This window comes from Plecotus auritus, assembly GCF_963455305.1.
Source record: "Plecotus auritus genome assembly, chromosome: 5".
Lineage (NCBI taxonomy): Eukaryota > Metazoa > Chordata > Mammalia > Chiroptera > Vespertilionidae > Plecotus > Plecotus auritus.
The window spans coordinates 48,018,062-48,032,208 of record NC_137776.1 but is presented as its reverse complement, the minus strand read 5'-3'; the positions used below and the strand labels follow the sequence as shown (position 1 = coordinate 48,032,208).

The 14,147-nt window shown below is 41.7% G+C and overlaps 1 protein-coding gene across 2 annotated transcripts in view; it reads left to right on the top strand.

The window, feature by feature from the left end:
* Window positions 1-13,372, top strand: part of ITGA6 (integrin subunit alpha 6) — a 71,819-nt gene extending 58,447 nt beyond the window's left edge. The window contains exons 21-26 of one of the 2 annotated variants that reach the window (XM_080668448.1): window positions 1,316-1,417; window positions 1,513-1,623; window positions 1,720-1,818; window positions 6,790-6,915; window positions 8,939-9,068; window positions 11,195-13,372. In XM_080668448.1, the coding sequence (XP_080524574.1) occupies window positions 1,316-1,417; window positions 1,513-1,623; window positions 1,720-1,818; window positions 6,790-6,915; window positions 8,939-9,046 (546 nt within the window). In that variant the 3' untranslated portion in view covers window positions 9,047-9,068; window positions 11,195-13,372. The remainder of the gene's footprint in view (window positions 1-1,315; window positions 1,418-1,512; window positions 1,624-1,719; window positions 1,819-6,789; window positions 6,916-8,938; window positions 9,069-11,194) is intronic. The other variant, XM_080668447.1, reaches the window with a different exon arrangement.
* The last annotated feature ends 775 nt before the right edge of the window (window positions 13,373-14,147 follow it).

Genomic DNA, 14,147 nt, shown 5'->3' with positions numbered 1-14,147 from the left:
ATGAGAAGGGAGACGCTGACTTCTGAGGGGAAACCCACTACTTTGCTGAGAAAACCCATGTGCTGGTGTGATGTGCCGGCGTGTCGACTCTTCCTTTGGCATCTCAGTTTCTCTCTGATAGTTGTGTAACCAGGCCAAGCTGAGGATTTCTGTGGATAGGAGACCATTATGGTTCCTAAGTCAGGGTCATTCACTGCTTTTGTTGAGGCAACTGGCATTTTCTGAAGTTTTATGACCTAGCATGAACATATAAGGAGGACTGGGACAGGCGGGGTGGGTGGGAGGGTTGCGGGGGCGGGGGGGCAGCCAGTGTTAACTCCTGGTAGAATAAAACTCATTCCAAAAGATATTGGCACCTTAGCAAGTGACTGCAAAAGCCTTTCATTCTTGTTTCTTAAAACAGTCAATATGTATTGAGTGCTTATTGAATCTTGGGCACTGTGCTAAACATTTTGTTTGCACTTTCTCATTTCGTCTCTTGCTAGTCCTGTGAGAACAGCTTTCTTTCCTTCATTTCATGGGTGAGGAGATGGAAACTCAGAGAGAACAATAACTTTCTCAGTCTCTCAGCCTTTAAGAGGCAGATTCAACATCCAGCTCTTGCTTGCTTTCAGAGCCGTCACATGTAGCTCTTTTCTCTCCTGCTCCACACTCGTGTACCTGGTTTATCACTTACACCTCAGTGTGGTGAAGATTTACTTTGTTAGTGAATGTCTGTTTCTTCTACCTTAAATTCTACGGTGACTGGGTGTGATCGGTGTTCATAGTTGGTGGCTTATAAAATGATCCTTTATTCATTGACTTTGAGAAATAAGATGATCCATGATTCCTAATCCTTATTGTAAGGAAAGGGCAATTTTAAACTTCCTACAAGGCTTAGTTTTCAGTACTCTGCGTTGACAAAGTCACATGCTAGTTCTTTTTGCTTCTTTCTGTTTATTCTCATTCAAGATGTGCTGACTTTTCACCCTGTGTTAGGTACCCACCTGGTGGTAGGGATACAGGAATGAGATTTGACCCCTATCTTAGGATGCTCACAGTTCGGTGGGGAGACGGAACAAAGAAAGCCTCTTTCTCTCCCTGGGTTTTAAGGTCAGAGTGGGAATTAACTACCCAAATCAGTAAACTTGAAGTGAGGTAATAACACCTGTAGATTTTTACACTTAAATTGTCTCTGCACCTTTGGTGACAGGAGAAGGGCAAATACTGTGGACTCCGCGAATTTGGCATCACTTGGGAGGGAGTACTCAGGAGGTTGCAAATCATGACAGAGAAGTATGTTAAGTGGAATGATTTGGGATATAATTCCTTTCAGGAGTCGTCGCACAACTCCAGAAGGAAACGGGAAATTGCTGAAAAACAGATTGACGATAGCAGGAAATTTTCATTATTTGCTGAAAGAAAATACCAGACCCTTGTAAGTATTTCTCAAGAGCTGCGATCTGACGGAGGATAGGGGGAAGGTCTCCCCCGAGCCCTTGCGTTCTAACCTCTGCCTTCCTCTCCTCCCAGAACTGCAGCGTCAACGTGAACTGTGTGAACATCAGGTGCCCGCTGCGGGGGCTGGACAGCAAGGCCTCGGTGCTTCTGCGCTCCAGGTTGTGGAACAGCACGTTTCTAGAGGTGTGGCCGCTGGGAGGCTGTCTCCGGACGCCATCTGCCACCTCCTAGGACATTTTTCACTTCCCTAACGCATTCGCTAACTTTGTCTCCACACAGGAGTACTCTAAAATGAACTACCTGGACATTCTCGTGCGGGCCTCCATTGATGTAACTGCTGCCACCGAGAACATCAAGCTGCCACACGCAGGCACTCAGGTGAGATGGGCCCCCGTCTGCACTCGGAACAAAACCTCCTGGCCTCTCCCCGCTGCCCAGGGCCCGGGGCCCGGGCGTGCTGCCTTGGCGCTCATTTCACAGCACTGCCACCCTGTTAGGGAGAAATCCGATAGTGCCTTCAGGTGCTGCCACCGCACGCTGTGTTTTAATAGAGTCACTGAAGAAAGACGTGAACCCGGGGCCCCTGGTTCTGCAGTGCAGGTGGTAGACTCGGGGGCTGCTGCTCAATGGGAGGCCCGGTGCACCTCCCACCAGCTTGGGGTGATGAGACCAGATGTGGGGTTCATGGCTCCTCCATAGAGGCTCTTGTTTCTGGAAGATGATGGAATTGGGGGCCTGGTGCCCAGTCCAGTGGCTGGGTCACAAGTGAAAAGGAGGTGGTTTGGGGCATTTTATGTTCCTCGGGCTTGGAGAACCGGTGCTTGCTAATGAGAATTGGAGTCTTGGCTGGGATCCTACTTTATTTAATAATCGGTAGGTGTGTGCAGATTACTGGTCTCATATCTGAAACTCCTTTCTTTTGAAAACCAAGACATTGTCTCATCTCTAGTCTTATGACAGTGATATTTACTGTGATTTCTGAGATACAGTAGCTCAGATATCATATTTACGTACACATTTCTTTAGTATTTTAAGAAGTTTTTGGGGGCCTAAAAGTTTTAGCTTACTCGCAGTGTCAGGATGCCTTCTCTTTTAATCCCTTTACTTGTCATGGGTTTTAGTTTCATCTTTATCTTGCTTCATCTGTTTTTTCCAGTCGGAAGATTACTTTTCTTTTGAGATAGAAGCAAAGGAGGTTGAGTTATTCAGTCTTGTCTTTTAGTTTTAATATTGAAACGTCTTCCCATTGCATTTATTATAATCCTGGCTTTAAAAAGAAGGAAAAAGAAAAACCCATTTTGTTCCTTTATAACCAAACCAATTTTAAGAGTTTTGTGTTCCCTTGTCAATAAAACCTTTTCAGACATTGTTATAACAAAGAGAGAGCTGGTCACCTAACTCAGTGGTCAGCAAACCGCGGCTCGCGAACCACTTGCGGCTCTTTGGCCCCTTGAGTGTGGCTCTTCCACAAAATACCACGGCCTGGGTGAGTCTATTTTGAAGAAGTGGTGTTAGAAGAAGTTTAAGTTTAAAAAATTTGGCTCTCAAAAGAAATTTCAATCGCTGTACTGTTGATATTTGGCTCTGTTGACTAATGAGTTTGCCGAGCACTGACCTAACTGAACCAGATTAGATGGTTATGTTTTAGCATCAACTAAATTAAATCCATCCTTGCCCTGGCTGGTGTGGCTCAGTTGGTTGAGTGTAGTCCCGTGCACTGAGAGGTCACCAGTTAGATTCCCGTCAGGGCACATGCCCGGGTGCAGGCTTGATCCCCCGTAGGGGGCGTGCAGGAGGCAGCTGATTGACAGTTCTCTCTTCCTCTCTCTAAAATCAAGAAAAACATGTTTTAAAAAATTAAATCCATCCAGTGAACAAGCACTTATTGGGGACTGTGTGCCTCCCCCTGCACAAATGCTAGAGAAGCAATGTTACTGAATAGGATACAGGGTCAGCTGCTCAGGATCTGTGGTCTGGGAGAAGGGGAAGCTGGCACCGATGAAGTAAGCCACAGAAGCGGGGGAGCTGTTTACTGGTTTACTTACATTCCCCACTTCGTTCCTAATGAAGTAGGACGAGAGTATCTGAGCTGCCAACGAGAAAAGGAAATACAATAGGTAAAAAGGCGGACACATCATGTTTCAGGGGAATGTGATTTTCTTTTTGGGGCTCTGAATTCAGAGAAGAACCTGAGGCGGATCCTTTGGTAAGGTGGATTTCTGATAGGAGCAACATTCACTAAGGGGAATGTGTCTCTAACAGAGAGTTTTATAAAAGATAACGAAAATTCCTTCATCAGGTGATTCATACTGATGCTCAGCAGGACTGGAGGGCATTCGCTTGCAGAGTGATTGAGGGAAGCATTTCGCAGTGGGCAGGCTGCTGGGGTCGAAGCTCTGCTCGCTGGCGGTGGAATTCAGTGTGTCAGCGGAGCTTAAGCCCTTTCCCCTTACAGGCACATGAGGGACGAGGTCATCCCTAGGGAAATGCCTCCGTTTTAATGAAACTGAACAGAATATTGGTTTTGGAGCTGGAATAACTTCTGCTCACCTGAACCTGTTACTGTCTATCAGTAAAAGTTGCTGTGGCGAGATGAGAAAGGCTCCCCAGAGCCCCAGGAATGGCAGCTCCGGGATGGTCTCCCTGCACCTGATTCTAAGGCCAGCTCTTCCTTCTTCCTAATCCCAGCTGGCGGATGCCTGTCCTCACACAAAAACCAAAAACCCTTCCATTGACAATGGAAGCAAACAAACAATAAAGTCTTGCTCACTGGCCTCTCACCTCCCTGGTCCCCAGCGAGGCCTTGCACAGACTAGGTTTGTAGAGCTAGTTTGCCCTTTAAATGGGAGCCCAGCCCCTGCCTTCGGTCCTGGTCCTCGCACGCAGTCTTTGTCCAGTGAGTTGTTTTGCAGTTTGTATAAGGCTCCAAGTTCTGGTTACCACGTTAGCCAGACTCAGGGGCTTAGCACTCTCACCCAGATTCCCACCTGTCCATCCTGCCACGCTAGGCTGCAAAGTCAGAAGTTACCTTGTTCAGCCAGGATGCTGTTGGATGGCTGCCTTTTGTGGGAGCGAGTTCCCCCTATTACCGGCTGTTTAAAGGGCTTTGGTAAATATACAGTGTGGTTGTAATAAGGCTGATTCTCCCGGGCATAGACCAGTCTCCACTACCCACCTCCCGTTTTATCAGAACTTACTCTTCCAAATGAGAATGGCTCTTCCAAATTGTCACCTGGCCCCCAAAGACACACTGTGTGCCTTTGCTGTGCTGGATACAAGGGAAGCAAAGGCCAACGGGCTTCAGCACAGGCTAGTTGAAATGAGCTTTCTGTCTTGTTTAGACTAGTCCGTTTACAGGTCGCATCAACTATGTTATCCTTCACTGGTCTCTCCTCATTCTTTCTTCCCTACTTTACTGTGTTAGAACCAGTAATCTTAAGGAGGGGTTGTTTTTTTCTAACAGCTAGGACACCAGTGGGAGGAAGGGGGGTGAGGGGAAGTGAGCTCTGAGGTCCCCTCTGGGGCTGGGAGCTAGAGTGAAACCTCACGGAGAGCAAAACAGGAAACGGGGCGCTGATAAGGTGTTTACGCCTGCCTGTTACAGTAGGTATAGCTGGCTGGGAATCTGAGTGTGGTCCTTCCCACTAAATGTTTAAAGAAAAGCAGTTCTTTTGCTTTTTAAGTATTTTCTGAGTCAAATGGCACTGATCGGTGTTTTCTAGTGTAAGTAGAAAGGGAAGTATGTTAATGAAGACATTAAAAATAATTAAATTTAGAAATACTGAAGCAATGTAGAAACATTTTTAGGCAGCACTTAGTGCTCCATATTCATGTAGAATATTTGACTAAAATACTTCTCAGAAGTTAAACACCCCTCTAAGTTTTGTTTACTCTTCATTCTCTTACCCCCGAAATAGCAGAAATGATAAAGTGATCAAATTCTCATCAGTATAGTTTACAAAATCATATGTGGAACAATCAGCAGGCCTTCTCCTGGCATCACAAAAATTCACTTGAATTCTAAACTCACGTTAGCCAAGTTGTTGTGGATTTCCATAAGCAGCTTCTTAGATTCCTAAAGGAACCCTATTTCTCTTTAATGGGTATTTGCCAACTACCAGTGAATCCAGGGTCTAAACTCCCCAGACATATTGTTGTAGAAGATGGCGCCAAGCCATTTTAGGATATTTTATTGCTGTCTAGGGTCCTTAGTTTGCTATCCTAAGGAAAAGTTAAAATGGCAATGATACTATGGTAATTAACCCAGTTTTTAGTTAATTAACAGGAAAGGAGCAAAGGGAAGGCCAGGTACTATAGGCAAGCCATTCATGCCAGAAAGCTGCAGTTTCACACTCCCCAGGTGTGTTCCCTGCAGATCCTGGGAAAGGGACTGGGCAAAGAAAGAACAGACCCAGGCCCAGCAAGGTCTGGGAGTAGGTCACTGGCCGTAATAGGCGTGACCACTGAGAGGATGTGATATCTGAGAAACAGAAGCTCCTGAGCAAAGGGAGTTCCCGCCCCTGGCCCTCCTGCTCTCTTGGGACTCTATTGTGGTAGGGGTGTGCTCTCATGCTCTGCACTCACCCACATGGCCCGCAGCCATGTCGACCCCACACACGATGGACTAATGGACTGTGATTAGCCTGATGCTATGCCAGACTTAACTCCACCATGGAAAGGAAACTGGACACTGGCTTTGCTTCCAGCTCTGCTGACCAGCTACACCTTTACCAGGACTGGTTTAAGGGAAATGGGACTTTTGAAACCAAGGAATATAACTTCACACAAATAAAAATGTCCCATGTGAGTCCTAGAAAGTTCTTTTTTCTCAAGATCTCGTAAGAACCCCTCTTCTAGCAACAGAGAAACCCACCCATCCAATTCTCCACTAACAGGATCAGTCATGCAGCTCCACCCCTGTTTTTATATTTCACAACATCTTTAAAATCTGAGTGACAAATGTAGGCTAATTGTGCATAAACTGGCCTTATTGTTTTCATCGCTGAAAACGAATTTTTAAAAAGTATGATCATTCTCAAAAAGATAGCAGGTTATAAAGATGAAACAGACTTGGCTGTGTATTGATAACCTGTAACTTGATGTTGAATGATGATTATACAATTTATCTACTTTTGTTGGCAAAGAAATGCACATGTTGTCAAAACATAAGCCAGCATTTTCCAGGTTCTAGGAAAAGAAGCAGTAGTCCATTATTAAAGGAGAGGATCTTGCATCAAAAAGGCATCTCATCCTTCCACAGGCTGCATTGTCCAAGGTGTGTCTGGACAAATTCCTGGTGTCCACTGTCTTCCTGTTTTGTAATCGTGTTGTTCTCTTGTGTGGCCATAGGTTCGTGTGACTGTGTTTCCCTCAAAGACGGCAGCTCAGCACTCGGGGGTTCCTTGGTGGATCATCCTCGTGGCCATTCTTGCTGGGATTTTGATGCTTGCTCTATTAGTTCTTTTATTATGGAAGGTAAGTGCATTTGAATTTCGTGATTATAAACTTTATTTCAAGTTTTTAAAAAGTGAATTCACACCGATAGTGTATGTGAATATGTGTATATATATATTATTTCTTTTCATTGATTCCTCTTCCCTTCCCAACATTTTATTACGAAACTTTAACAGCAAACTTGAAATTTTACAATGAATACCTGCACATCTCTCTAATACTTTGTGTTTAAAGAAGTTTCTTAGAGGTATAAATTTTGGTGTTTTTCACATATAAGTTAGCATATTTATTTTAATATATTTTTATTGATTTCAGAGAGGGAGAGAGAGGAAGAGGGAGAGAGAGATAGAAACATCAATGAGAGAGCATCATTGATCAGCTTTCTCCTACATGTCCCACACTGGGATCGAACCTGCATCCCCGGGCCTGTGCCCTGATCAGGAATCAAACCATAACCTCCTGGTTCATAAGTCGACACTCAACCACTGACAATGGGTTGAAAGTTGAGAAATCCAAGCTGTATAATCTTGGGCAAATCATTTCACCTCCTTGGGATACTGGGTTGCCTTAAGCTGTTAATAAGTGGATTAGATTAGATGATCTCATTGGTTCTTTTTTTTTGTAAGTTCTAAAGTATTCCAACTTACAAGTGAACTCGAAATATCTATAGCCCTTGCATGAAAATCATTTTTATAACTTTACATATACGCTTCTTTTTGAAACTGAACTGTTTGTTTTTATGTGTTAAAGTCATAGAATTTTAGGGCCAGAAAGGACTTGAGTTCATTGTCCTTCAAGTTGGATTTTGCACATCCACATAGGTGCCATGACTAAGTAGGTGAGGCTAAGACCGACATCCCCCCGAATTGTATCTGCTTTAAATATTGGGGTTCTACATAGGATTTTTTTTGGAGGTAAGAGAGAAAACTCCTCCGGGCTGGTCCAGTCACCTTCATTTTGCAAATTAAGATGCTCATGTCCATGAATATTATATAGGTTGCCAAGTTGGAGACAGGACTGGGGCTCTTGGTTCCCTAAGTTTGTTAGGAGTGTTCACTGTGTATTAAATTGAGAGTCACAAATAAATATCAGGATACATAGTCTAAATCAGCACTGCCCAGTAAAACTTCCTGTAACAGTGGACATACTCCGAGGCTGCACTATCCAATATGGCAGTCACTAGTCACATGTGGCTGTTGAGCTCTTGAAATACGGCTAGTGCAACGGCGGTATTGACTTTTAAATGTAATTTAATTTAAATCTGAGTAGCAATGTGTAGTCAGTTGGTAGCTACCATATTGTACAAAGCAGATCTGGAGTTTTACCTTCATGAGTTACCAGACTTGGAAGCAGAATTTTTTGGGAGGGCAGAGATTTATTCGATCAAGTTATATTTCGGAGGGCAGTTCCATGGCCTTATGAACTAGATTAAAGTAAATAGAGAAAATTCTCACTGTTGAATGGAGGAAATTATAGTAGAAAGTGGAATTATATTTTAATGCTCATTTGGAGTACCTAACCTTACACAGTGGCCCAGAGTTTGGGAAACCGACTGTAATCATTCTTTCATGATGGTTTATTTGAATTTATATTGTTCACCCCACAAATTCAAAGGCCTCAAATAGATGGCATTTTTACTGTGAAAAGGCGAAAAATACAGTATCTGTTTCATTTGTATTTGTGCTATCTACCTATTTTAGGGTCCATATTTTTCTGTAAGAGAAAAATCCCACCCAAACCTATAATCAGATGTGCATGTATTTTCCCTTTTAGGATGATTTTTGTCTTTGTGATTTCTGTTACAAATAGAAAAGTCAATTAGCTGACTAGTGTCATCCATATAAATGTTTGACCAGAGACCCATGGTAATAGAGCTGGGTTGATCGCTGCCCGAAAGTAACACAGTGCAGTGGCTGTTCACTTTCGGTTGATCCATTAGTGGTCTCTTTGTAAACGAGCTGTGAATAGAAATCAGGTTACAGTCTGAGATTTTCTTTTGTTTAGTTCTCCTGTGAAACTGACTAAATACCTTGCTTCCTTGTAGTGTGGTTTCTTCAAGAGAAATAAGAAAGATCATTATGATGCCACATATCACAAGGCTGAGATCCATGCTCAGCCGTCTGATAAAGAAAGGCTTACTTCTGATGCATAGTAGTGACCTACTTCTGTAATTGGTAATTGATCAATGTTTTTTAATTGCTAGCTGTGGGACCTGCTATGGTTGTGGTGGCTAACTTTAAGAGCAACAGCTTGCTATGTGTGTCCCATTAACAGATGTTTCCAAATGTCCACACTGGCTTGCCCTGCTTGGAATTGTTTTATTTATTTCACTTGAGAGCTATTTTGTTTTGGTTTAAATACACAGAGCCATTTGTTGCAGGTGAGTTACTTTGTGTTGTGGGTAAACATCACCCGTAGCAATGAAGAAACTGAAACCTATATACACATAAAAGGAGGCTCCGTAGCCCAGTTGGCCACGTAGTGTTAATGTAGTATGAAGCATCCCGTGGAATTTCAAAGGTGCATGAGGAATCATTCCCGGTTTCTTGTCCATTTCGGAATTTCCTACAGATGGACGCTGTGTTGACTGCCTAATTAACCTTTTGCATGTTGGAAACATGGTGTTTCTCTGGGTGAGAGGACTTTCTCACTGTCATCTTTTGTATCTCCTTGCTGTAAAGATACGGGGAAGGTTTGGAATGCATTTATTGTTGCTCGGAAATTGTTCTGTGCTAGCTAAGCATGCACCTTCCTTTCCTGCATACCTACCTCAGGTCAAAGACCATTGCAACAAACTGTGACTATTGGCATGGTGGACATTACGGCCAGTTTCAGAAGGTAGTTCTTTACCAAAGTATTACCTTCAATATCCAAAATTTAGTATAAAAATGCTCCGGACAGTTTTTATTTCAATGGACTTTGACCTTGTTTCATATTCTTGATATTCGATTCCACCTTGGGTCTCAATTGATTTTAAGTTTATGTCTTATTTATAAACCCATGGAAACAGGAATTGGTGATGATTCCTTTTTCCATTTCTGTGGGTGTGAGAGGATAGAATTACTCCAACAGTCCCTTTCCATGGCACTGTCACAGTGAATCCCAACATCTCCATTTAATTGTTGCATATCACCCTCGATTTCCTTCTTTGTTTAAATGGGCAAGAGCACATTTTGTAATAGGTGTATCTTTTGGCTTTTTTGAACAGAATAATAAAGGAGTCCATGTTGAAATGGCTTTAGAACAAAACTTCTTGGCCCATTATTCCTGTTTATTGAGTGATAACTATACATGTAATTTTATTTTGCCCATGACATTCTTATAACATAAATTAATTCAATATTAACATTCTGTTCCTGTTGGGTTCATGTAATAAACAAATTAATCAACCATTCCAAGTATCTTCCTCATCCTATTATCTGCACTTTTTCAATTGAAAACATCTTTTTTAAATAAAAAAAGGCATATATATTTTACTCATTTAAAATATTCAATTTGATTTTTAAATATCTAGATATGTTCTCAATAAAAATCTACTTGGAATCATATTGAATATTTTTTAATTGAATAAAATATACATTCATTAAAAAAGAAAAATTAGGCAGCGCTCTGAAATTCAATCTGGTGATACTTTCCTTAAGCTCTCTGTTGGTACCTGATTGATTTTATTGCAGGACAGAGTTACTCCCCGATTTGTTAATGAAACAGCTTTACTTGGGAAGCACAGCACCACGCCCAGGCTGTGTGATTCTCCTTCTAGCTGGGATGCGTCCCGGAGCCTCGGAGGAGAGAAGACTCTTACACTGACCCATTTGAACACTGACATGTCCAAACTGTAACTTGTAAAATATCTGTGGCCTGAGTTTCATTTCGTTAGTGGAAGAGGGGCATGAAATAACCTTTGGTTTATGGCCTCTAAAAAAGTTGTTCTTCAAAATGATGTTCTTCTAATCTAAAAGTTAGCTCTTTTACAGATAGTATTGGGATTATAAAAAAATGGAAGCACTGTTTCATAAACTTAAATTTCAGAAAGGAGATAGCTTACATTGTTTCCAAATGTAAAGACAATACGGAAAAAGGGATTTTTCTTGCAGTTTTACAGCTATTTTTCTCTTCCATTTATCCCCCTGGCTGTTAACATCTTCAACCGTTTAGTTATTTCTGAAAAGAAAACCATGTCTTTTTTCCTTAGTCCAGAGGTAGGCTTATCTGAACAGAAAGCTTAGATATTCCCAGCTAGTGCACTTGCTTTCCTCGGGATTACTAAATGTGCTTCTGTTTATCTTTCCCTCTTCTCCAGTGTGGATTCTTCAAACGCTCTAGGTACGATGAAAGCATTCCCCGATACCAAGCTGTAAAGATCCCGAAAGAAGAGCGAGAGATCAAAGATGAAAAATACAACGATCACCTGGAGAAAAAGCAGTGGATCACAAGGTGGAATGAAAATGAAAGCTACTCCTAGGGGCCAGAGGAGCGTCACAGTCCCCAACTGCTTTCTTATTCCCCAACTCAGAAATTCAAATGGTTTAAAAGCCTGATACCTGACTATTGAGTTCAGACAGACTACACCATAGTACGAACCGACGGTTTTAACTGCTGTGGACATTGTTACGTAGCCTACGGCTCCTGTTTTGCACAGCCCAAATGTAAAACTGTTGGAGTGGATTTTCTTTAACTGCCTTAATTTAACTTTCCGGGTTGCCTTTGTTTTTGGTGTGGCTGACTCACACGTGCCGGGGAAGGCCCCGCCCAGTTGCGCTCATCTGACATCCTCCCGCTAGTGTAACTGGAAGAAGGCACCCGTGGTCACCGTGTCAGCAGAGTGACCGTCAGTGCTGCCTCTGCAAGCATCTTCCCAGTAGGACTGGAGAACCTGCAAGTTAACGGTCCCCCATCACAAGACAATGCCGTAGGGGTAGCTGTGTTTCCATTTAAAGTGCTATCTTAAATTAAATGTGCAATAGAAGGTGATGTTGCCATCCTGCCATCTTTTTCCATTTCCTAGATGTGTGAATACCTGTTCACACCAAAGACATCCAGGTTTCCTTCTCCCTTTTCACTAAAACACACAGGTGCAACTGACTTGAATGCTAGTTATCCTTATTTGTATATGGTATTTATTTTTTCTTTTTTACAAACCATTTTGTTATTGACTAACAGGCCAAAGATTCTCCAGTTTGTCCTTCAGGTTGGAGTAAGCAATCAGAATTAGAACATGGGAGGTCATTGGTTTGATCTAAAGTATTTACTGCAAAAAGAAAATAATGCTTTATAAATGTACCAGAGAGTTGTTATAATTTACAGTAAGTTATTAAAACATCTTCCCAACCCTCACCTTTACCCCCTCCCTCCAAACCCAAAAGGTTTGTTTAAGAAATAGGATTAACCGTTAGAAGTTTAATTCTGAACAGACAGTGGATATTTTTGAGTTTGGAGCCCTGTGTGACAATTCTGAATTTTATGCTATAACTTTCAGGAACTCTTGGAAATAAGGGGTTTGTTTCTTGACCTTTCACTGCTGTATATACAGGACTTGAAAGAAATGGTGAGTGCCTATGGTGGATCCAATCAGATCCAGTGGAAGACTACTGAATACCCGATACCAAAAGTCAGATTAGAACATCATGGCTTTTATGTTTTAAATATTGTTGGAATCACGTCATGTGAGTCAGTGTTCTATTTTTTTGCTGTGTTTCCTCCCCTATCTATATTCCCAAAATTACTTTAGGACTACTCTAACAAGAACTTTAACTTGTTTTTTAATTGTAAGAGTGGAGGAGGGGAGGAAGACATTATCCTATACATTCAATAGAGATCCAATAGATATAAAAGCCAGATTTTAAAAATGACTGTGCTTCAAAATGTTAAGTTATATGGGGAACAACAGCAAACCAGGTGCTAATTTGTTTGGATGTAGTGTAAGCTGTGTCTCATTCTTTTAAAAACAAAATACAGCTATGTACCATTGTTGCTTTGGAGTTTTAATTTTCTTTTTTTTTTTGGAAATCTTACACCCTTAAGATACTAAGAACATTACTCTAGTTGTACTTTAGAAATTTCATTCACAAATACTGTTTTCCAAATGATATTTTGTTTACAAAATTTCTTGAGAAGAGGTCATAACAGTGTTTAAAATCTCAGTTTCTTGCTTAGGTAACTTGGAACCCAATGTACTGGCTTCATAGGTTGCTACGAAGCTGATGTTTTGAACGTGTTTATGGGCCCTTGTTATAAAGACGAATGTCCTTGGAAAGGGGTGGGGAGGTGGGTGCAAGGGTGGCTCAACAACAAAGAAACAAGAATGTAGTTAGTGGTCTTTACGTTTATAGTTGTGAAAAACGTCATCTCAAGTCAAGTCACTGGTCTATTCACATTTGATACATTTTTATACTAACTAGCATTGTAAAATTATTCATGATTAGAAAATACCTGTGGATATTTGTATAAAAGTGTGAAATAAATTTTTTATGAAAGTGTTCATTACTTAGTAACACAGCATTGTATATGTGAAACAAACTCTAAAATTATAAGTAACCTGACTTGCTTTTCTTTCTTATTTCATTAAGCCAAACTGGAGTTTTTGATGTTTTTATTTATTCTGAGTGTCCCATATAATCTCAGATCAGCAAAAGACAATAGTGTGGCCCACAAATGCGATTGAGGGTTGTCCCCCGCCTTGGCTTCGCTGTTCAGTTGATACTCAAAAGAAAATGATGTTAAAGATGGCTTATTCAAGACATCTGCACATTGGGAGATGTCTGTTTGCATTGATTCATCTGCTTCAAAGGTTATGCCTGTGAAGGAAAAGGTATTATTTAGCAATGATGCCATAGCATGAAAAATCAGCATCCTTATGGGTAAGTTGCTTTCTTAGAACACATGTTGGATGTGAGAGCAGTCCAGCTGTGACGTGTATCATTAAATTGACCACCAAGGACTGATAAAGCAGAATTGAATGGTCAGGAAAAAAAAACTTACCAAAGGATTTTATTTAGATTGAAGTGGTTTTATGAAACTTCTCTAGCTGGGTTATCACAATTTAATAAATGAAAATAAAGCATATAGCCCTGGCCAGTGGCTGGTGTGGCCCAGTTGGTTGGGCATCATCATCTTGTGCATTGAAAGGTTGCCAGTTTGATTCCCAGTCAGGGCACATGCCCACGTGGTGGGTCTGATCCATGCTTGGGTTGTGGGCTCGGTCCCTGATAGGGGGTGTACATGGATGCTCTCACATCCATGTTTCTCTCCCTCTC